This window comes from Arvicola amphibius, chromosome 8, assembly GCF_903992535.2.
Source record: "Arvicola amphibius chromosome 8, mArvAmp1.2, whole genome shotgun sequence".
Taxonomy (NCBI): domain Eukaryota; kingdom Metazoa; phylum Chordata; class Mammalia; order Rodentia; family Cricetidae; genus Arvicola; species Arvicola amphibius.
Window position 1 is genome coordinate 51,628,564 of NC_052054.1, and position 25,406 is coordinate 51,653,969.

Consider the following 25,406-nt stretch of genomic DNA (forward strand, 5'->3'; position numbering starts at 1 on the left):
CTCAGCACTAGGACAGTTAACCATTGTGAGAACGGGAATCTGCAGGGCAAATGAAGCAGAGTCATATAGTGTGGCTGGGAAGGGCAGCTCCAGGCTGCTTCACTGAACAAACATGGGTTTTATCACATGTTTGACTCCCAGCTCAAATCTCAATTCTGAGCATAACTCGGTGAATATCCCCAAAGAAGCACAGCTTTAAGGCGCACTTCCTCAGTTCTACGCTACCTACTGCATCCATTGTGCTTGCTGTATGTATTATGAAAACATTCAATACAATCCATTCTTCATGCCCTGAATCTCCCTCTAGGAGAGCCACGAGGAGATTAAAGATCGCTTGTTTCCCCTGCTTGCATGGCTCTGCACCACATGATCTGACTGTAGCTGAGTGGTCAGAACTGCTGGGCTCCTAAGTCTCCCAGTCATGAGATGCCCATAGCAGACCCTGGTAACATTTGGCACTATCTGAATCAAAAAGTAGCTTTAAAAGAACTTCATGTCCCATTTATGGGCTTGTTTGTCTTGAAAGTTGATTCTAGTTTGAAAGTACAACTTGTTTATTCCCAATTACGAGTGGACTTAGGAATCCACTTAATTGCCTGGTAAGCAGGCAAATGATCTACCATTAATCTTACAGCACATAAATGGGACATCTCTTCCAGGTCAAAGTTTCTATTGGAACTATCTGCCACAAAACCAATCCATTTATATATTAACATATATTAACACACTTTTCTTCAAAAAAGAAAAAAAGACTAATGTTAGTTGTCCATGATTCATTCATGCCTGTAACCCCCATATTTGGAAGGATAAACTAGGAAGATTAAGAATTTGAAACCAAGTCAGACATGGTGTCACATAAATAATTCCAGCACTCAAGAGGCAGAGACAGGCAAGTTGGAGGCCAGCCTGGTCTACAAAGTGAGTTCCAGGACAGCCAGTGCTCTGTAGAAAGACTTGCCTCAAACAAACAAACTACCTTAAACCAGCCTGTGCTACATAGTAAGATCTTGTCTCAAAACATTTTGTAATGTAGCTAATAATGATATATTACAGGTTTTCTACATATAAGTCAATCATCTTGATAGAATTTTTGTGACTTTAACTTTAACCTAAAAACAACTCAGCCGAATGACCAGTGTTTTAGACTCAAAGAAAACTGGTCCTGAATTGCTGGGCTTCAAAGGGAGGAGTAGTGAGAGATGATGACAGCGCCTGTAATTGTCATCTCCATACTCAGGAGGGACTAGTTCAGACCAGTAAGAAGAGCTACAGAACCACTGCCATCAGTCCGGCACGGCCCAGGCTCTGTGAGAGTCTCAGCGGGCCTGATGACACGGCTCCTTTGGAGACAGAAATGTCTTGAGTTATCTTGTAGTTCCAGCACAGACATATAAAGTGAGGGTCAGAGCACAGGCGTCACCTCTCCTCTCCCATGAAATGACAATACTGGTAGTTACTTTGTTATTCTGAGGTTTTTGGAGTTTGAGCTCATTTGGTAAATACTGAATGAATATCATTATGACATGGATGTAAAGGAGTTTAAATACCCAAATGGTATGGCTTTAAATACTATGTGTATCCCCTTAGATTTATACATAAAATAACTCATCAGCCAAACAATATTTGAGCACCTGCTGTGTGCTAGACACCATGCTATTTGCTTTGAGATCTATCATCAAACAAAACAGAGAAAGACCCTAACTTCACAGAATCTAGCAAAATATATAGATTACAATAATAAAAATAAAATAGTTTAGAAACTATTAAATGCCATTTTAAAAAAGAAAAGAGTAAGTATGAGGAAGTTTGGGGATTCTGGGTAGGGGAGAAATATTCATCTGTGGCCAGATTAAAAATAGCACTAAGGCTGCTTTACTGCCCTGTACACATGTAAGTGGGAGGGTGAAAGATGCAGGAACTCAGTGAGCCTGGCAGGCAGCTCAGGAGAGACCCCAGTGGCAGGCAAAGCCAGATCATGGAGAACCTTGCAAGCCACTTTAAGGTCATTAGATTTTTTTTTATTCCTTTTAGGATTACATATGATGTATATTTTTAATCAAAAAAGGAAAACTAAGTGAGTAAATTGTAGGTATACTAAAACTATCCCTTGGAGGTAAAAAGCTAAAAGGAATTTTTATCAAAAATCCCTCATTTAAAACACTGCATCGGAATTAACTTCTTATAAATTCCCTCTAGTTAACATAGAAAGCAGGAAGTACAACATATTAACCAGTGACTTTGTAATATACAGTGGACCAGAATGTTAATCCTGCGAGTACTGCCCTCATGGGCATTGAAAACACTTGTTAATTCTCTTATAATAAACATCCAAGATCCAATCTCAAGCCACTATTAGCATTCTGTTATGAAAAGCACAGCCACGCTAATGTCAACACACAAATATAATCCAGTACCTATAAAAAGTAGAATTAGTGGCAGCTTATTGCCTTATGCAAACTTAATTAACTTGGCAACAATGACAGAGGAACTAAAACATTTTTAGGACCTATGTAACAGACAGCTTAAAACAATAAAAGTGTAAGAACCATCTGTGCATCAAGTGGGCCAAAACACTGATGAAGTAAGTGGAATTTCAGGGCCACAGGATGGCTCAGTAGTGAAGGTGCTTGCAGTTTGAGTGCAATCTCAGGAAGCCACAGATAAAGAACTAATTCTTCCAAGTTGTCCTTTGACCTCTACACAAAGGTGGCCTGGACAAGAACGTTGATACTGATGACGGTGAAGAGTGGCCAGATTCCAGATACACTGTGAAAGGCAAGTCACCAGGGCTCCCTGACTCTATCAGGGCTGTGATGTACAAGAAGGAGGGGCTCAAAAACAATGGGGTTTGAGGCCCGACTCTCTGCAAGGATAAAGCCACGGTCTCCTGAGACAAGCGCAGTAAGGGACAGAGCAAGTTCGGGGTGGCTACTCATATTATGTCTGGAACAGCCAATAGTCATGCAAATGGAGATATGTAAGTGAGTGAGTGGACATAAAGCTCTGGTGAAAATTCAGCAAAGGGTCTGGGCTAGAGATACCAGAGTCGTGTGTATTGTCTGAACTCAGGAGACTAGATGAAACTTTTAGTGGACATGGATAAAAAGGACCAAAAAATAAGGCTTGGGACATGGGGTAGGGCAGGGAGGAGCCCAGCAAGGAAACTTTGAAATGACAAGGTAGGAAGTGATGGGGAATATTAGAAGGATGAGAAGCTAACCAAGAAACAGCTCTCAACCAAAGAGGGCAGGACATGAAAACTGGTTCCTTAGACATTAACACATCCTTAATCTGATCCATGAGACTTGTGTCCATATATTGAGATTATATGTGGATAGGCTTAAAAGAAAGGTTACTGATTCTTCCCTTTTCAAAAAGTCAACTGCAAGCAATCATGGTGGCACAGACCTGTATCCCTGTACTTGAGAGGTGGAAGCAATGGGACCAGAAGTTTAAGGTCAACCTGAGCTACATTTAAAGTTTGAGGCCACCCTAAACTACATGAAATCCCCTATACACACACCAAATAAAAAAAAATTAAATTTCCAAAGTTGCTCTGAGAATAAACATATACATTCTTTTTCAAATCATGAACAGAGCCATGAGAACATGCATTATGCTTCTGAAGTTTAAAGAAAACCAAACTGAAAAGTTCAACACCCAAGTTGATCAAAACCCCAGTTTTAAAAAAACACTTCATGCTCAGGGCCCAGCGTCAACACTTTCTCTACTTCTCTAAGCAGAAAATGTCTTTCTCCTGTGAATCTGTGAACCAGGAGTTACCATGGTTTATTTTACTTACTTCACAGCTTTATGGTGAGAGCCAGATGAAGTAATATGCAAAATTAGTTAACTGATACATTGCAAACCTTATCACCAGAAATAGCATTAGAAAAGTTGAACTGTCCATTTCTCTGCGTATTTTCACCTTTTAGTACCAAAAAGGATTAGAAAAGAAAATAAGAAAAGCTGGGCTTAGTGACACACCCCTATAACTTGGGAGGCAAAGAAGGAAGATTCATAAAGGCTAGCCTGAACTACACGTCTCAAAATGGAAAGGAGGGGGATACACAATAATTGTGTCCTTGACTGATAAGGAGTAGGTTGGTAAAACTGATTCTTTCTCAACAGACCCACAGTCCAACAAAAACTAATTCAGTGGTTTTAGAGACAGCTGTAAGAACGAAAAGGACGATCAGATCAGGTTTTATCTACTATGAACGCCGCATGGCTCAGGTGACTATCCCTAGTCCTTCCCCACCCCTGCTTACCTCCAGCCCAGCTGCAAGAGCACAGTATGGAGAATTCAGAATTCAAAATTATTCTTTTATCCAGACGTGCTCCCCAGCGCTCATCACGGTTCCTCAGCTTGCTTACTTTCTGAATGTGCACTGGAAACTACAAGGGACTCCTGGTGTCGTTGTTAGCTGACCCTCTAGACCCAGTAACTTCATGAGCCACTGTTACGTTTACCAACACTTTTAACTAAAGAAAAATTGTAGATATCCCTACATAGACTAGAAGCTTTAAAAAAAAAATCCAAGTCTTCACATGTAGTTAGTATATACACAAAAGAAAAACCAGAGTAATTGTCATTTTTGTATTTATTTTCCACCACAGCAGTAAAGAAGAAGAGGAGGAAGGAACAGAGAGCTCCTCTGAGAACATTTTCCTAAGTGCGAATCCCTCGACGCCACTTACTCTCATTTCAGTACGAATAGGCTGAATTTTGACATTAAAGGAAGCAACATAAACGGCTTGAGCACTTGAAATCCTAATTTCCCATAAAACTTTAAGGCTCTGCTCTCATTTAAAACTTCCCTATCGTTTCTCAAATTCTTCTCTAAAGAGAATACCTGTTTTCCCAGAAGTATAGATAGAATGTTTCTTTGTGTCAATCACTGGCATTTTGTTAAGCATTTAATTTCTGTATCCATCTATCGAAAATTATTAATATTAACAAGGTCATTACACTAGCTTTATCCCTGGGTAAGATCAGCACACTACTTCTAGATCTTTCTTGGACTCTTCTTTTGGTGAGGGGTCACACTGGCCGCAGTGGAGGTCAGAGGACAACCTTCATGAGTGGGTTCCCTCCTCCCACCAAGTCGGTTCCAGGCCTCAGACTCAGGCTGCAGGCGTGACAGCAAAAGTGCCTTTCACCACTGAGCCATCTTACCCATATCAAATACCTTACCTTGATATGACTCCTTCCAAGGTATAGTCCTTTCAAAATTGCTTTTGTTGGGGACTCCAAAATACTGAAGCACACCATCAGAGTCTCTGTTTAGCAGTCTGATGGGGAAACTGTTCTTGTTTGAATGACCTTAATTCCCAGAGTCTGGGGTCCCAACCAGGACAATGCCTGAGGCCGACTTCAGCCTGACCTCTCTCGCTCCTCTAGATCTCCCTGTGTGACCAGAGACATTTATCTACAAACAGAGCCAAAGATGCATACTCACCAAGTGGACATAAGGCACAAAGTATCCAAAGAGTGCAAGTGGAATTCCGGCGGCCCACACCGCATAAGCTGTCACCTTGAAGATGGCGAAATTGAAAAATTTCTTTGGAGGACTAAACTTTCTCCGGGAAAAGAAGGAGAGCCTGCTGCCCTCACTCTCTTTCTCTTTGGTGCTGGGAACAAGAGGTCGGTAAGTAAAGCCAGCCAGGAAGAGCACAAACATGAAGATGCAGAGGACTCTCAGAGTGTAGAAGAGGCCCACGCTGTTGGTCAGGTTCCCTAAAAGCAAAGGGAGCAAAATTGTGAAGACACTGCTGCCGGCCGTGACGATGCCGTTAACTAGTCCGAGGCGCTTCTTGAAGTAGTGTCCCAAGATAACCAATGAAGGCTGGTATGCAAAGGAGCAGCCGCAGGCAAATATGATTCCATAGGTAAGGTACAGAGGCTCGATGGAGCTGCATAAAGAGGAGACAGACAGAAAGCGGCTTTAGTCTTTTGCATGGTGCTTAGTAGGATAACACCTCATATAGGGGCTGGAGAGACATCTCAGCAGTCAAGAGCATCTGCTGTGCTTGCCTGACTCGGCTCCCAGAACCCACATGGCAGCTCACAACCACTGTGACTCCAATCCCAGAGGATCGGATGGCTTCTTCTGGCCTCTGTGGGTACTGGGTATGCACACGGTATGTGTATTTAAACATTCATACACATGAAATAAAATTAATCCTTAAAAGGAACTCCCTTAGTAAAACCAGATCTTGCCAACACGTTTTCTAAAATAAAAACCAAAAACGGGAAAGGCTTAATAAACCAGGAATATAGCCGGGCGGTGGTGGCGCACGCCTTTAATCCCAGCACTCGGGAGGCAGAGGCAGGTGGATCTCTGAGTTCCAGGCCAGGCTGGTCTACAAGAGCTAGTTCCAGGACAGGCTCTAGAAACTACAGGGAAACCCTGTCTCGAAAAACAAAAAAAAATAAAATAAAAAACCAGGAATATAGCAATAAGTTATTTTAACATAATCTAAACGTGTGGAAAAATGACCATTAAGGTCATAGTGACTGCTCGCCTTTGCCTGCCAAGGATTTCTGGTGAACCATTCATAGCGCTGAGTAAGAACTATGTTCTCCACAGCTCAAAAACAAAGACAGCTGCTAGGAAGGGACAATAAAATCTTGTTCAATAGTACTTTCAAATTACAATTTAACTATGTACACACATTTTTATGGCCTTTTCCCAGGTGCTTACTAAGCAATACTGCCAAAGAAAAAGCCGTCTGGTGCTGTCTCATCAGTGCCGATGAAGAGTATTTGCATGAGATCACAGTTGTGCTCCTGCCACCCCAGCCCCCAACCCCTGCTGTCCTAGAGCCATCAGCCAACCTTTGCCCTGGATTGTGTGGTTCCCAGCATTGTGCAAGATAAGAAGAAATCATATTCAGATTGCATTAAGACTGAATTAAGTGTGCTCAGCACTGATTCCAGTCTGCAAGCTTTTTAAGTAACTTACCACTTATGTCTCGACAGAATAAAAAGAATACAAGGAGTTTTAATGTAATCAAATAACTGTACATCTCTTAGGAAGGTGAGGATTAGGTGCTTGGAGACAACTGTGGTAAGGACGGAAAGGAAACAAGTTAAAAGTTGTCTTCTTTTTCTTTCTTTCTTACTTTTTTTTTCAAAGTCCAATTCAAAAGGCTATTTATCAGTAGATAAAGCTGGTTAATAATTAAATTTTGGACAATAATGCCCTCCTATCAGCATACTGAGGGAATCACAAGGAACTCGAATCTGACAAAATTAAAGCATGCTGGCATTGCTTTTTCAAGACAGGGTGTTTTGGAACTCTCTCTGTAGATCAGGCTGGCCTTGAACACAGAGATCCACTTGCCTCTGCCTCCTGAGGGCTGGGATTTAAAGTATGCACCACCACATCCTGCTCAAATCTCCACTCTTGATTTAATAGACACATTAAACAGAAACTTGGTAGAAAAGTATTAAAAAGTGTTTGTTTTGTTCAAGTTATTCACAGTCTGCATAAAGCAATCCTTCTATCCCTGTCCCTAGTAAGAATTACACAGAACAAATAATGCTTCATTTCAAAAATATTTTTTATTAATATTATGTTTAATGTGTATGGTGCTTTGCCTGTACATCTGTGCACCATGTGTGTGCCTGGTGCTCACGGAGGCCAGAAGAGTGCCTCGGTTCCTTTGGGACTGGAGCTATAGACAACAGTGAGCCACCGTGTGGGTGCTGGAAATGAACCCAGGTCCTTTGTAAGAGCCAACTCTCCAGTCCGCGCTTCATTCTTTTTGGTTGGAGGGAGGGATGTTGTCTGTTTTGGTTTTTAGGTCTCTCACTATATGGGACAAATTAACCCTGAGTTCACGATGCTTCAGTCTGTACCAAATTTTCCACATAAGCCATTTTCCAAATGATTGCAAGTTCTTAAATTCTCAAAATTTCAAAGAAAAAATATAAAACTCATATCCATTTCTCTGCCTCCCTCAAAATATTTATTGAAAATAGTATTGATAACATCATTATCACAAACATCAAGTGCCCCAGCTACTCCACAGTAAAGCAGATAGCCATGAACATAAATCAGCATTCTTCTGAGCATAAGTTGAAATCTCATGTACTTGGTGAGAGTGGTTTACATCTTTCCAGGTCGCTGTCACTGTCCTCACTGAACTTCTGTCCCTTACGTCTGCCCTCACGACAAACAGCTGGGTTCGGTGGCTGGCATCTAACTGCAGTGTAAGCCAGGAAGGTTAGGAATCTAGCCATGCGCGGGGACTCTGAGTCACCCAGGGCGCTAGAGAATCAGACCTGCCACCTCACGCTGGTGACTTATGCAGCTTCCTCCAGGATATGCTGTGTTGTTCTGACAGCTTTTGACCAGCAAGTTAACCAAACTGAGTCATGTGACGATATTACACATAAGGTCAATGTGGCCTCAAGAATTGCTTCTCCAGGGCTCTGAGATGCAGAGAAGGAAAAAGGAGGAACAAACTGGGCTACAATATAATTTTCTTTTCACTAGTCAAAAAGGTTGTAAAAACAAATGCTTGGTGTTTGTGTGTGTGATTTCCACTAAAATGTATAACAGGTTCTGTGGGCTTTCGCTTGCTCTCCACACCCTCAGCAAGGGGCAGAGCCGCCAGTTCAGGTAACCAGTACCTGGAGAATTCCAAACTTCTTTTCTTTTTAAATAAAGAGTTTAGAAGCAATCAGAAAGGCTCTTTAAAATTGAACATCTGTTTTATACTAAGAAATATAATTTTAAACAACTTGAATAAAATTTTAAGTGGACAAGTATAAAAGCTAATTGCCTACTTTATATTGAGAAAGATAAGTGTGTGTGTGTGTGTGTGTGTGTGTGTGTGTGTATAATAGGAAGAGAAGAGAGAAAAGCTAAGGATTCTGCTGACTAAATATGAAAAAACTTAAAATAAACAGGGTCAATTTTGCAAGCTAAATCCCTTCTTAACTCCACCCACGACTAAGTCATGCTTTTCAGACAAGGAAACATGAGGGCAGGCAGGGAAGCGAAAGAGGCAGGAAATGACAAGCAACTAGCTGGAGGGTGGTTAACTGCCTCCGGCTACCAGCACTGCGAGCACACAAGCATCCCTCTAACCACACAGCTGCTTCACACTGTAATGTTCCCTTTGACCTTAGGAGGCCTGCATCTTTTCTTCTAATAGATGTAGTATATGACCTTACATTTTAAAATATATTTAGCCACTTCTTCTTGTTAAGGTATTTAAATACCTTAATATGCTCTTTTTATTTTTATTATTTTTAAAACAGACTGGAAATCTCCACCTGGATTGGCATTGATTTAGATCTTATTCTCATCAATAAAACAATTTTCCAACAAAGCCTATTACTTAAAAATATCACTTACTGAATCCTTGAGATCTAAGAGGGTAGCGACTTTAAACTGAAGCCATAGCTTTAGATAACTAATAGATATAACTTGATTCCTTTAGGAGTTTTATGTAAATAGATTAAAACAAAAGGAAAAACATTTTTCTGGGCTCCAGGGAACACATGCATCCTAACATCTAAAATTGACTGCCAAGAGCAGGTATGTTTCACCGTTCTGCCTTGGGTGTGCCGCCGAGTGACATTCTGATCTCTAGAATGCCGTGTTTTAAGAGGACTTTCTTTTTGCAAAGGCCTGGGAGACATTTAGCAGCTCTTCAAGAGCAGCATGAAGAAGCCACATCCTTACCTTACGAAAGAACTGGACATGAGGCCGATGAATCCCACGGCAGCACCCACGACGGCTGTTTTCCGGCAGCCGAACATGTCTGTGAAGACACTGACTATGGGGCAGCAGAAGAAGATCATGCCCATGGACAGCGAGCCTACCCACGCTGGAAAAGAGGGAGAACATTACCTCGCAAACCGCACTCACACCATTCCATTTAGAAAGGGGGTGATCCGCATTGAGGAGCGGCGCTGATGCACACTGACAGCCAGAGGAAGTCTGGACACCAGCTTAAGCACTTGGCCAGTGGTGACTCATACTCAATTGTATTCAGTTGAATTCTTGAAAAGATTTTTAGCCATGATTCTAATTCTCTTCCTCTATCAGAAAGAAGACTATCTTAAAACACTGTGTGTGTGCTGATACCAAACTCGGGCCCTGCGAGAGCGCGAGAGCTCTCAACCACGGAGCATCTCTCCAGCCTGTTGTACTGTACTATTCTGGCAGCTCCAGCATCAGCACTGTGCTGAAGGGAACATCTCCAGAGAATACAAAGAGCGACAGGGATCCAAACTAAACAGGACACCACAGGACAGTCTGCCAGACTGTCAGTGAACCTGCTCCCTCCATCCCAAAGTCTAAACCAAGAAAAACATCTGCTAAGGATGAACCTAGAACAAACATGAGCAGAGGCTCTGGAGGAGGAAAAGCTAACTGGAAAGAAGGCATTGGTGTCATCTGAAGGAAAGAGACAGAACGCTCAGTCTGCAGATAGCATGGGAGAGGGATCTGTGGGAAATCTGGGGACACCTTTTCAAAGTTATTTTTACTAAGGAGTTTATGAATGTTAATTTTTAGAATTCCACTAATTGGATTATCCGTACATACACTCTCTCTGAGTCATTCTTTTTTTAAATTTGGAAAGTTCCATAACCCTTAAATACAATTAATATTGACTTAATGTCGTAAGCCACATATAACGCTGATTCAGCATTCCATATATATGCTTTAAAGTTTTAGTTTTGTGCATATTGTAGTATTTTTGTGGTACATATTTGAATTTTACATAGCTTTTCTGGAGCAAAAAGCTGTTTTTTACCTAGGTTTTATGCTGTTTTCATGAGACATGGGTAATCGCGGCCGCTTGCTAATTATTTGTGGTTTAAAATAAAAGGATTTTGCTAGGCATGGTGGCTCACTTGTAATTCTAACACTTGGGTGGCTGGAGCAGAGGACTGCTGTGAGTTCCACCCCAGTATGAGCTACATAGATGCCGTCTTTAAAAAAAAAGTCACTCATCAGTAATAATTTAATCCTATTTTTAAAAAAATCTTAGTAATCTATGTTTAAGAAATGACTTTCTGGGCTAGGTATGGTGGTAATTACCTTTAATTCCAGCACTCAGAAGGCTGAAGCAGGAGGATCTCTGAGTTTGAGATTACCCTGATCTACATACATAGTTACCCAGTGAGATAATGTCTCAATAAATAAATAAATAAATGAAACAAACGGTACAACTAGAAAAACGATACACTACTAAAACCCAGCAGGGTAGAATACTGCCATCCATTCTTGACAGAGGAACCTCTACAATCAAGATACTAACATCAAATAGTAAACCACACCAAGAAATCTAAGAGCATATGTTACATGTAATGTTCACAAGTCAAAGTACACTCTGCCCGCTCCCCCAAAAACAACTAAATAAAAAAACAACATAACCACAAACAAAACCCCTGCAAAAGTCTTTGACTACTGTGGATTTTGGTAAAAACCATACATAGTTTTACCTTTTCTAAAAATATACTATCTTTTACAAGAAAAAATTTTGAAAATTAGAAATCACACCTTCCTGATTCTGCAAGAATACATACAAAAACCCAAAAATTTAAAAGTAAGTATTAAATAGTCATAATAGTCATAATTCTGCTAAAGTAATGAATGCTCTTATATCTATGCCAAACATGATAACTTACAGGCTTGCACATTTATTAAATTGCACCAACAGCAAGATAAAATCATATGCACTTTCTTGATCATTCTCTCAACATTCATCTGTGGAGGGAACAGTTTCCTCTGCCATCGAGGGGCACTTTAGCAGATCCGAGTGGCCTTTTTTGTCTGTGCTAAATAACAGAAAGCCTGTAGTCACTCCAGCTAACACTCCAGTCTTTATTTAGTAACTGAATGTTTTCTAGACCCAGGGATGGACAGGAAAGACTTGGGATCAGCTGCTTCCCAGCTCTCCCCATCCCTTGCTATTAGTTCTCTCCAAGGTGGGTATGGGAGAGAAGGCTGGGGGAAGGAAAGCAAGGACATTATGCTTTCAATGGTACTACCAAAGGATAGTGGATGCTAACTGGAATAGATGTGGGTTCTTCGGAACGCTACTCTGAGCTCCTCTTAGCTATATCACTACTGACAGCTTTTGGCTGTCATTCACAAGCCTACAGGAACCTTGCCGTCCCTCTAGGCAATCTATTTGGGCTGGAATCAGAAGAGCTAAGGAGCTACCTCTCACCTACTCAGCCTCCTCTGATCTGTAGGAAGCACTCACAAATCCTTTCAAATCCCACACCAGCCACCTCCTGTATAGCTCTCCCCGTGTGTGCAGGCATTTTGTGCATATGCAATGTTGCCATGAGATACCGTTGGGCTGGAGCTACAGACAGCTGTGAGCTGCCTTGTGGGTGCTGGGAATCAAACTTGCATCCTCTGGAAGAGCAGTCCGTGCTCTTAACCATGAAGGCCTCTCTCCAGCCCCTCCTAGTTTCCAGGGGCTGTCTCAGTCCTCTGTGCCCCACCCCCATGGATGGAAGTACTCTTCACTCTAGAGACTCTCTGCTAGACATCAAGTGTAAGGGCATGTCCCTTGTGCTTCTTCCACGCATGGGAGAAGAAGGCATAACATAGAGTTCTGAGGGAGCCTCACAAAATGTTCTTTTTAACAGGAATCCTTCCCAGGATTCTGAGTTTTCAGTACTATTTTAAAGCTTCGCCCCAACCCCTGAGCACCTATCACATGGAATCGTCACTCCTGAAACTTTAGTTTAATTTTAGTCTATTAAAATGAAAAGATTTTATTTTTTCCTTCTGTTACTACGTGCAGCTTTGCTGGGTATGGCATTCGGAACTGGCAGTTGTTTTCTTTCGGAATCGGATATACATTATTCCAAGCCCTTCTAGCTTTAAGGTTCTGTTGGATAACCCGGCTTACTCTGATGGGCCTGCCTGTTGTAACTTGGCGTTTCTCTCTCGCCACTTTCAGTCTTTCTTCTGTATAATTGATATTCTAGCTATAACATGGTCTATCTGCTTGGTGCACTAACTGCCTTGTGTAATTGATATTCTAGCTATAACATGGTCTATCTGCTTGGTGCACTAACTGCCTCCTGTATCTGTTTTCCCATCTCCAGGAAATTTTCTTGAGTCCTTTTGAAAATGTTCTCTCTCCCTTTGGTGTGAGATTTTTCTTCTCTGTGCTTCTATAACCCATAAATTTGGTCCTTTTGGTGTTGTATATATCTTGGAATTTCTACTGGTTCCATCTTATCATTTTATTTTTGTCATTGTTGGATTGTTACAGTTCCCCCACCTTGTTTCCAGGCTCAGATAGTCTGTCCTCTTCTTGATACATTAAGGAACCGATGTTGGTATTGTGTCCTTTATTCCCATTTCTTTGGATTCACCTAATGTCAGGTTTTGCTCTGGGACACCACGCTGTATTTAACAGACATGCCTGCTTAGGCCCCTGACTCGTGACAGTGTGCAGCACTGAGTATTATAGGACGCCCCTGGGTGTGGCTGCTGTGGAGCTGTGAGTGCTCCAAAGGAACAGCACGGTCATAAACTGGCACATTATCAAATCGTATCAAGGCCACATAGCCAACGTGACTTATCCCCTTGCCCACCTCGCTCAGTGGTGTCTCCAGGATCCTCACTGTGAAGTTGCCTTCCTTCCCTTTCTGCACTCTTGGAAGGAAGCCATTAAGTACAGCTCACCCTGCAGGAATGAGAATTAAGCTTCACCTTGGAAGCAACTGTCTGCCTACATAAGCTGTTTGGAATTCCTCTGCATGAGAGATCAATGTGTTCGCCCGCATTCACTTCTACAGACATAACAGGGCTCGCAAACAGTTATTATATGATTTTGATCATATTCAAATCTTATTGACTACTGGACACTCTGTGGGGGTTTTTTCATTTGGCTCTGTCACTCTTTGACATAAGCCCCCACTTACAAAACTTGGGGGGTTTGTTTGTTTCTTAAAGGCAGGGTTCTATGTAGCCTAGGTTGGCCTCAAACTCATAATTCTTCTGCCTCAGTTTCTCAAGCAGCTGGAATATACCAAGTAGCACTATACCAAGCTTCTGTGTGTCTCTCTGAAACCATCAGGATATACATTAAGTCACCCTGAACTGATATTGGTGACTCTAATTCCATCATCGCAGGACTTGTCTAGGCTTCAGCCTGTCTTGGTTGAAACCTTTCATTCCAACAGTGAAAATTCAGAAATATACTTTTCATCTCAAAAGTTAGGAAAGTATTTCTAGGTGTGGTGGCATATGCATGTAATCCAGAAATCAGGAGGCTGAGGCAGAGGCTTGTAAATTCAAGGACCAGACTGGGTCTCAACAAATTTGATGCCAGTCAAAAGGGGGGGGGGGAATAAAGTTAAAGTAAAAGATGAAGGAGGGATAGAAGGCAGGAGGATGGGAAGGAATTATAAAAGTAAAATGTGACTAGGTGTAGAGATAATAACTATACTGTTTTGTCCATAATACCAAGACTCTGTAAGAAGTGAACTTCAAAGTAATACTGGTCAAATCAATTCCCAGAACTCACATGGTAGGTGGCTCACAATTATCTGTACCTTCAGTTCCAGGGACCCATATGCCCTCTTCTGACCTTCCTGGGAACCCAGCACTCATGTGATATACCTAAATACATGTATATTTGACACTTTCATATAAAATAAAATGTGTAAATCTGATTTAAAAACTGAAAAAATACAAAACAATTTTTTAAGTTGTTCATGTATTTTTTGTATGATTCCCTTACTGTAGGCCAGACAGGAAACCTATGCACCCAGGTCCTAGGATCCTGGGCCCTCACAGAACTGCTGAGATGCTCTTGGTGCTGCTGCTTCTGCTGGCACTGACAGGCATTAGAGCAGCTGCTGAGTTCCTTCCCTTGAGAAATGGAAGCAAAGTATAGCCTGCAGCCATTTCAAACTGTTAGTCCTTCAGAACGCCTCTGCCCACTTCCTAGTACGTTCTTGTCATTGCTTTACAATAACCACACGGCTATGGTCGTCTATTTAATAAGGGTTACTTCCACCTGGGCTGAACATCACACTCCAGATCTTATTTTTCACTGTGTTAAGTTGTGTTTTCTGATGCTGAATACCACATCAAACCCCTTTAGAATGAGGCAACATAGAATAATACACAAACGGTCTTACTACTACAGATACTTAGTTTTTGAAGTAGTAACTGTTGGCCTTCTAATAAGTAGGAAATATGAAATTTTTACTGAGTCCTTATAAAGCATTGAAAATATTCTTCAAAACATAAAATAACTAATTGTTCTTCACCTAAACATCAATCATTTCTTCAGAACACTCTAATTCAGAACACTCTAAGACTTTAAATTCTCAACTGTCGAGGAAAAACCACTCTCCTGCACTTCCTTGTCCTGTGGTGGCTGCAGGAACCCACTGCCCTGAGATGGCATCTGGATTAAGACTGAAAGCCATAGTAGTGACACTAAACACACACTCAGGGCACACAGCTCTGCCTTTGTAAGGAAAACGAAAACCAGCATTAGGTGAGCTCCTGCCACGTGGCAGACACCTCGTGGGCACTACGCTCAGTCTTCAGCAACTGCAGGTCAAGCAGCATCTGCTTGGTGAAGAAGCGATTTACCCAAGTGTGCTCAACGATGTAAACGGAAGCCCTGCCCTGAGCATCACCCCTAGAAACACCCGTGCTGCCTTTGTAAGTTCTGGCCAGCACACCCACGCTGACAACTGTAAAGCAGAACTAACAAACACACACGTAATCCTTTTAATACAGTGCTTTAATCTTTGAAAGCATCACAACGGGATTGATGGCCAAGAGTGGGAAAGTGGTTAACGAAAAATTTTCAACTGAGTTTTTACACAAGGTATTGAAAAACGTCCTCCCAAACAGTGAAGAGACGGCCCGTTGTCCTTCACCCAAATGGTACCTGTTTTGTCAAGCTTTTAGAAGCTAAGACATATTTTTAAATTCTCAAACAGCAAGAAAAACGGCTTCTGAACAAATGAGATGGCTCAGTGGGTCAAAGAAAGCTGCTGCAAGTCTGACTCCCTGAGTTCAACCCCCACTTCTGCTGTGGTGGAAGGAGAGAACCAACGCTTGCAGGTTGTCCTCTGACCTCCACACACACACCATGGCTCATCCAGGTCTCATGTGCGCGCACACACTCTAATGAATAAATAACAATGTAAGAGAGGTTACTTTCCTTAAATGTGGGAGACTGACTTAGTAGCTCTTTCAACTAGCTAATTAGGACCCAGCAAAGCTGCTTATGGCATCTTTCTGTAAAGGAACATCAGAGCCAGCTTACTCCAAGAACGTTCTACTAAACTGCCTCAGAGTTCACCTTCTCCAGCACTTACCATCAGTGCCCAGTGTACACAGACACGCGCGCGCGCGCACACACACACACACACAGTGGCGGGGAGGGGAGGATTCTGAAGACTTGTTTCTCCAAATCTAAGTTTCTTAATGGTACACTACACCTTGAATGTATCTCTCTGTTATTCTTCACAGCCTTATGTACACACAAAAAGTAACTAACTCTTTACTCTTAGAAAGGGAAGTTAGTACTGGATACCTAATGCCTCACCTCTTTATCTTTCTCAAAGAGGACTGAATCTAAACTATTTCCTTTGCCCACAGTACAATGCTCCTCTTCCCTAAAATAACTTGCTCTACAAAGACACACACACACACACACACACACACACACATTCTTTTCTCTCTTTTTGGTTTTTCGAGACAGGGTTTCTCTGTAGCTTTAGAGCCTGTCCTGGAACTAGCTCTTGTAGACCAGGATGGCCTCGAACTCACAAAGATCCACCTGCCCCTGCCTCCCGAGTGCAGGGATTAAAGGCATGCGCCACCACCGCCCGGCTCTACACACACACATTCTTGCACATAAAACTGAAAACACTTACAGCAAGGTATCAACCATTAGAAATTTAAATACAATGAAGCAGTCTTGATTCCACCTAAGTTTTCCTTGAACTTTTCAATATAGACTGTTCTGCTTTGTGAATTATAAAATAAAATCATATGTAATGATGAAAATTTCTAGATTGTGTCGAATAAAAAATGTTGGATGTAATGGAGCTAAAGAAAAGAGCTAAAAAATAACAAAAATTCCACTTGCCAGATTTTTAGCCACTCGGGAAGTACAGAGGGACCGTAGCATGTGTGCCAGTGCTCGGCCAGGTCTCAGATGATGGGGAGGATATCATGAATGCCAACCTTTACCCACAAAGAGGGGCCATTCTATTGAGGGACAAAAACTAAGAATAAAAATGATATCATGATTGGAAAAATTAGACCCCCAAGCCCATGATAAACAGAAGGCTAAAACTGATTAAATACATAAATAAACTTCAAAAGTGAAAACCAATCATTCATCTAGAATTCAGTAAACTCAATGGGTAGTTGTAACTAGGAAGGGAATACACAGAGTGCTGAGCCCAGACTCGGGGGTCTTAAGTAACTGATCTCTTGCAGCTCTATTCAAGAAAAGCAAACAGGAAGAGGGCAGTGAGCAGTGTGGTAGCTGTGCTATGGGACTTCTTAGGGAGGGGCGCAGCCAGATGTGGAAGGACAGGAGAAGTCAGGCGCTCCCTGCTCTGGGTACCACCCAAACTATCTTGAAGGATAAACAGGCTTTCTCTGGCAAAGACTGGAGGGAAGAAGAGGCAGGAGCATGCTGTTAAAGGGAACAGCACATGTAAATGAACGCCTGCAAATGGTTCCCTAATGCTGTGGTCAGAATCACAGCAAAGTCATGCTTGGTTAGCCTGGGAATGACACAATCAAATGGTATTTTAGAAACTCACTCTGGCTTCGGAGAAAAGACTATTCATATGGAAAACTGGGAAGAAATCCGAAGACTAAATCAAGTGATAAGTGACAATGACCCAAATTTAGAAGCAGTAAGGTACCAAGAGGGTGGGCATGGTGGGTGTAAGAGATCAAAAGGTTTGACATTCACTAGACAGAAAGAGATACAGACTGTGACAATAAGTGTTCTGGAAAGTGACAATGGGCAATGAGGGGTGGAGTCTAAGAACAAAGAAAAACAGATCCAGGGATGGAGTAAGTGAAAGATGGTAATTCGTTCGCAAATAAAAGCAACTTACTCAGTATCCTGAATATAAAGCAGACATCTCTTTCTAAAACTGTAGCTCAGAGCAGGATTCCTAGGTGCTGGGAGCAGGCTCGGTGAGTAAGGGCCCTTGCTGCACAAGCATGAGGACTTGACTCAAATCCCCACCATACATAGAAAGCCAGAAATGCTACGCACACCTGTAACCCCAGTAGAACAGGCAAAATGGAGGGCACAAAGTGGGGCAGGGGGCAACAGGGCAGAGACACGAGGATCAACTGTCTGGGGCTGGCTGCCAGCCTAGCCACAGGTTCAGTGAAGACTGTCTCAGAGGAATCCAGCAGAGCATTATAGACAAAAGGCGGACACTGGATAGCCTCCTCTGTCTAGTTCCCATGAGCCCAGAGACACACACAGACAGACAGACACACAGACAGATAGACAGACATATGGACACAGAGAGAACATAAACACATACATAAATAAAATAATTTTAATGCTAAAGAGATTTTTAGTTGGTAAAGAACCAGTGTCAGATAACCAGACCAATGTGAAAAAGACGGGTGGGGTGGCACATGCTTTTATAATCTCAGGACTGAAGAAGTGGACACAAATGATTCCCTGGTGCCTGTGCACCATGTGCATGCAAATGCCTACAGTAGCCAGAAGACGGTGTTAGATTCTGTGGAACTGGAGTTACAGATGGTTGCAAACCACCAAGTGGGTGTCAGGACCTGAACCCAAGTCCTCTGCAAAAGCAATAAATGCTCTTAACCACAATGCTATCTCTTCAGCCCTTTAAAGATTTTTTTTTTTAAAATCATGGAGAATTTTATAAATTTCTGTATTTTGAGTGTTTGTTATTGCTTGGCTAAGTTTGGTTTTTTGTTTTTTGTTTTGTTTTTTTAAGGTGGGTGTTCTGGTTTTAATTAATTCCTTATTTATTTGATGTATATAGGTGTTTTGTCTTTGTGTATGTCTGTATAACATGATCATGCCTGGTACCCACAGAGACTAGAAAAGGGCATCAGAACTAAAGTTACAGACAGCTGTGAGCTGCCCCCTGAGTGCTGGGAATTGAACCTGTGTCCTTGGAGAAAGCAACCACTGAGCCATCTCTCTAGCCCCTTGTTTTGTTTTGAGACAAGGTCTCCCTGTGTAACCTGGCCTGAAAGTCACTCTGTAGACAAGAGTGGCCTTAAACTTGTGCTGATCCTACTCTTCTGCCTTGCAAATGCTAGAATTACAAATGTCGTCACCATGTTCAGAGAATTTCTCTATTTTGAACAAATTTGAGCAGAAATCAGCAAGAAAAAAAAATCTCAAAGCGTTGCTGGATTTGGCCACTACTTGCTGGAAGTAAAGGAGTAGAGAAATGTAACACAGATAATTTTCCTGAAAAGGATACCTCCCATTTATAGTTTTGGATGTTACACATTTTAAAGGCAGCACACTAAGTTGTTGTGGGAAGCATGAATATGAGCCCACAGAACAACTCTTCTGATGTTGCATAAGTAGAGATTGGTAAAACGAAACCTCCCTCATCATTGGCCTCTGACCCAGTCAGGGACTTCGCATCTGAGCCAATGCAGGAACTGTCCACACAGTCTCAGGGACTACACTGGGGCAAAGGACCTGCTGACTGGTGCCTTTGGTAGAAGAAGCTGAGTCAGGTTAGCCAACTCTGGGCTTCTGTCTTTCACAGTGGCCTATCCTCAGGGGTTCCAAATTCTGTTCTTACCCATACCATAAGCTTACCAGGCAAGGCCTGGAGGAAAGGTTTGCAGCTGACCCGCTCACCACGGTCATACCAGTCTTCTCCACAGGATGAAGTGGGAGATAATAACATACAGATGATGGTGGTGATGACAATTGGCATTAATTTAAAACTCTATACCAGACAGAGTCTAGATGCTGCCTATTAAGTATTTTAGCCTGTTTTATGCTCCAATAACAGAATAACATGAAATGATCTACATACTAGAGAGACCGTGTCTCAAAACCACAAAGAATCTACTAGATGAACTTTGGGGGAATAAACAGCACTAAGCCATAGCACTAAGCCGTTCCACCTGTCCAGTTGAGAAAACTTAGCAGCTAAGATTTTAAAACATACATACAAATGCTGAGTGTTAAGGCTTGAATTTGAGTAGAGCGCCCCACTCAGTGAACACTAACCTGCCTTTTAACTGATTCAACCAAACACAGACACAGCCCGTCTTGGAGACTGAGAAAAGAGCGGAAGGGAATGAAATCTCCAGCTTCCATTGAAGGCTATGCATAGAAGCCTAAGTCTGAAAATTCAAAATGTAGACATATCGGCATATCATTTAAAAATACAAAGATAAGAAATAAGGAGATAACCATGAGAAATAAATGAGTTACAAGCCATTGTCTTTGTAATAGGAGTGCCAAAGGGGGGAGAACATGGCAGGCGAATGCCATTCTTGCATTATAAGCAATCAGGAAATCTAATCTTTTATACTAAAGGTATATACAATCAATAATCATAAAAATTAACTTTAGCAGGCAGGAGAGATGGCTCAGAGGTTAAGAACAGTTAGTGCTCTATCAAAGGACTAGATTTACAATCCAGCACCCACACTGGGTGGTTCTCAAGGAATCTAACCCTACCTTCTGGATTCCATGAGTATAAGCACATGCACTCATACACACACACACACACACACACACACACACACACACACACACACACACACACACCACACGTACACGCACACGTACACACATGCACTGACACTAAATAAAAATTTTGTAAAGAAACCCGACACCGAGGGGAGGGAGGGGGGAGGAGGAGGGAAGGAGATGTAAATTTTTAAATATAAAAAAAATAAACCATGAGAGAAAAAAAATAAAGAAACCCGACACCAATGTTAGTGAAACCAATCAAGGTGTATGATCAAATCTTTAAAACCACATGAACATAGCACTAAAACTACCTAGCAAACAGCACACAGAGAACTCTACTGCTAAGAGCCATAAAAATCTGTCTCAAGATTGGAAGCTATGATCAAAATTCCTAGGAACAGATTGACTTTGTATATCAAGTCTACAAGACACAGGCAGATTCCCTAAAGCAAGTCAGGGCAGTTTCCTCGGGCTGGGGCAGACGTGGGAGGCAACAAAGGTTTCATGCTCATAACTGGTCTGTCTTAGCCACAATCACAACTTAATTACTAACTGGCCAGATCCTTGAAAGTCAAAAGACATCACTCTTGTAGTAATGAGGCTGTTTGCAAGGCTAAACTAGTAACAAAGGGAACTGCAGGAAAAGAGACTGCTTTGTGGAAGTTCAGAAACCCATAAAGCTTTATCTTGCTGTTTCTTCATAACAGCATGTGTTGCTTAAAATTTCAAAAGGAATATTACACCTTACAGGGCTCAGAGCAAATAATAATGAGCTTGTTTGAAACAGCTATACTGCTCTCCCCTCCAGGAGGGTGGTGAGAGCTGGTTATTTTCAAAGGGGTTTACATGAGTACAAGTAATTGAAGTAGGTCTAGGACAAATTCCAAGGTAAACTTTTCTGTTAATCTCAAACCACTGTCCTGTATCCCAGCACGGAGCTCGGTAACTTTTATTAGGTGCTGGTTGTGTCCCAAGTACTGTTTCAGAACTGTTTATGCACTTGTGGCTCTTGTCAAAGACAGTTCAGGCCCATAACGTCTGAACTGTTTCTCCAGCCACACAGTGTTTTCTTGATAAAGATGCTCATAATCATTTTTGAAAACATATATATATATATATATATGTTTTTATATATTCCTGTACATACATAGGTTTTATACCTTCCTATGCATATACAGTAAAGTGACAAAAAGCATGTCAATACCATAGCTTGGGAGCCCAATGGATATCATTAGCAGCTTCTAAACTTGGTATGAAGTGAGAAAGTAGAATCAATCTGCTCACTCCTTTGCATTTATTTATTTATTTATTTTATTATTTATTTATTCTTTGGTTTTCTGAGAAGTCTTCCTGCCTCAACTCCCATGGGCTGAGGTTGCTATGGGCAGGCATGCCTGTGACCAAGTCCAGCAGAGATGCTCACTTTGCTCACTTGTGGCCTTTCAGAGATTTGAGGCAAGACCTGTAAAGCTCCTGGATTCCTTCCCCCCCCCACCCAGGCAACCCGAAAGGGAGGGGAGAAGGATGAATCTAATTTCAATGTTATCATAGCTTAAAGAGAACCAGCAAAAAAGATATTCCCCCAAAATACCCCAAAAGGTCAGGCAAACAGCCACCAGCTTTGCATATACGGATGTCATTAAGTCTTTGCAGCAATCCTGCAAAAGAAGGAATAGTAAATATATTTCACTAGCAAGACAGGAGAGGATCACAAAGATTAAATAATTCCCCAAAGGGCCACAGAGCTAGTTAGGAGCAGAGCAGGCACAGCCAGTCCTCTGCAGATTCGCTCACCAAATGGATCAAATGAATTGATTTACTGTGGCAGAGGAATGATCTAGGAATTTTAAAAGATTGTTTTTTTCTAAGCAAACCATCCTGATGAACAAAACAACTGAGTTAGAGGCTCAAGACCAGAAATTACAGTCTTACTTCTAAGATCCTCCCTGCACAAACACTCCTGTCACCCTCACAAAGGCAACCAATCATTCATTCATTCATTCCAATTCTTGATAACAATTTTCTGAATTCTACACATATTTAACAATGTATTACTTTATTAGAAAAAAATCTGGCTTGTATTATGTTTTACCATAAGGCAGGTGGTGCTTTGCAAATACCAACTCCTTTCATCCTTGGAATAACTTTTATCAGTGTCCTTCTTTGCCTAGGGACACCAAGGCGTTGAGAGATTTCACCACTGATAAATAACCCTGCCAGGATGCCAAGACAGTCATAATCTAGGACATGTTCTCAATGCTATTAGTCACTTACATTCCTGACTATCTAGTCAGGAACTGGGGTGGTTGTGCAGGCATGAGGACCTGCATTCAAATCCCTCGAATCCATGCAAATTCCCGGCTAGGGCCACATGCATATCTGTAAACCCAGCCTTGAGGTAGGAGGAACGGGGACAGGAGAACCACTGGGACTCCAGGCTCCATGAGAGACCCTGTCTCAGGGAAACAAGGTGGAGAGCAACAGAGCAGGGCACTGACATCCCCTCTGGCCACTATGTACAAGTGTAGGTGTGCACGCTCACACATATTCATGGTAGGAAAAAGCTGGTCAGTTATCATAGCAGATCTGTCTAGAGAAAAAATGGCAGGTGAATGCAGTTAAATGGAACCCAGGTCTAAGGGAGAGAGTGGTCTGTAGGCACTGGTAAGTAGCAACAGCAAAAGTGAGGGGCCTTTCTATAGGGTAAATACCCAGGTCAGATTAATACCTCAATTTGCATGCACCCCAAACATCCAGTACTAAGAATATGATAGTGATCAATCAACTGGAGCTCCCCAAAACAGACAGGTCAACCCTACGCCCCACCCAAGCATTTTTATATGCAAACACAAAGGAAATGAAAATGACAGGAGAGACTCACCAAATATGACTCAGCTGTCTCCCAGAGGCCACATCCACAATTACTACATTTGTTTGGAGTGCTACAATTGCTTTGAAGTCTGCAGATGTGTAGAACATTGCCTGGCATGCATGAGGCTATGGATTTATCCCTAACACCACACACACACACACACACATAAAACAACAAAACCCCTTCTACTGGTGTTGTACAGAATTAACAAGATTTCCACTTTCTTCCTGTTTTTCACTGAAGTTATCTTGTCACATCCAAAGGTCCAAGAGAAAAATTGGAATTAGAACCAGGAAAAATGACTCATCAGATAAAGGCACCAGCCACCAAGTCTGACCACCTGAGTTCGAGCCAAGAGAGAAGAAGCAGAATGCCATACAGTCCTGAATATGGGATTTCATCCTGCGGGTTATATATTATGGAAGCATTTGAATACTTTATGGCCAGTGTACAATAGATCTGTTTGAAACTTTAAGACCACCTTTAGTTAAACTAAATTTACATACCGAGTAACAGCTTTAGCACAAAAATAGTATTTTTCAAGTATTTTGCTCTTACCCCTGAATAAATTATTAAACATAAAGCCATTGAAAAGACCAAACTGCTGATAATTCTGATAAGCTGTGCTGTGTGGCACTGCCTATTGTTAAAGTTTAACCACAATTAAAACACACTATGGGGGGACCACACTTCCTCTTCTCTCAGAGCCCCACCAGCTTGCTAGGTGCATAGGAACCTTCAATCACTGTATTTTTCCATTTCCCTCTGGCTTTCTTGGAAGCCTGACAGACTGTCTGGAAAGATGAACTTTCCAACAACGTCCAAATGCACAGCTGCTCCTTCCAAGGCCAGATCCGAAACTGATGTGGGCTGCCTGGTAAGCATCACCCAATCAATTATTAATGCCTTGTAACCTTTGCATAGCCCAATCCTTTCCTCTTCACTGGAGACTGCTTCACTCCAAAGTCTGTGATCTTCAACAATACTAAAGGAAAAGGAGCCACTGTCTCACAACCATTCTCAAATTACATGCACACAGACAAAAGAAAACTGGAAGTTGGTATTAAAAATATCAGAGTAAAAGTTTTCTTGATTTATAGATTTACTACTATTAATACAAACAAAACAAAACTGAAGAGGTAAACACAGTTTGTCATCTTAAAGGCCCTACTACAATAGACAAGACACTTATTTTAAAGAAAGAAAGGTAAAGCTCCCTGCTCGATAAGCAAGCTTCTTCAATGCATTTCAATTCTATGGCCTACAGACAACTCTTCAGAACATACAGTACATGTATGTTATGAAGTACATGTAGCATACAGTATGCTGCTACAGAATTTACTTCTACAGGTCTTCTATTTATTGATTTAAAAATTTTTAGGGGCTAGAGTTATGGGTCTGTTAAGAGCACTGAATATTCCTGCAAGAGATTCAATTCCCAGCAACTCTGGCAGTTTATAACCATCCATAACTCCAGTCTCAGGGGATCAAGTATCCTCTTCTAGTCTCTGTGGGTACCCAGCACATACGCCATACACCTAGTATACATGCAGGCAAAACACTCATACATAAAATAAAAATGAGTAATTTTTTAAATTTTACTTACTGTTATTGTGTATGTGCGAGTGTGGGAACAAGCTTGGCATGGCAGGCATGCGGAAGTCAGAGGACAAATTTCCAGTCAGTTCTGCACTTCTAGGGACCCAACTCATTTCACCAAGCTTTCTTTCTCCTGCTAAACCATCTCACCAACCATCATCATCATCATCATCATCATCATCATCATCATCACTGTAAGACAATC

General features: G+C 41.7%; 1 protein-coding gene across 1 annotated transcript in view; it reads right to left on the reverse strand.

Annotated features, from left to right (window-relative positions):
• The window catches only part of Slc16a10 (solute carrier family 16 member 10), an 88,474-nt gene that overhangs the window by 27,160 nt on the left and 35,908 nt on the right, over positions 1-25,406 (reverse strand). The window contains exons 2-3 of the mRNA XM_038338782.2: positions 9,705-9,849; positions 5,463-5,916 (exon numbers count right to left, since the gene is read on the reverse strand). Coding sequence (XP_038194710.1) covers positions 5,463-5,916; positions 9,705-9,849 — 599 coding nt within the window. The remainder of the gene's footprint in view (positions 1-5,462; positions 5,917-9,704; positions 9,850-25,406) is intronic.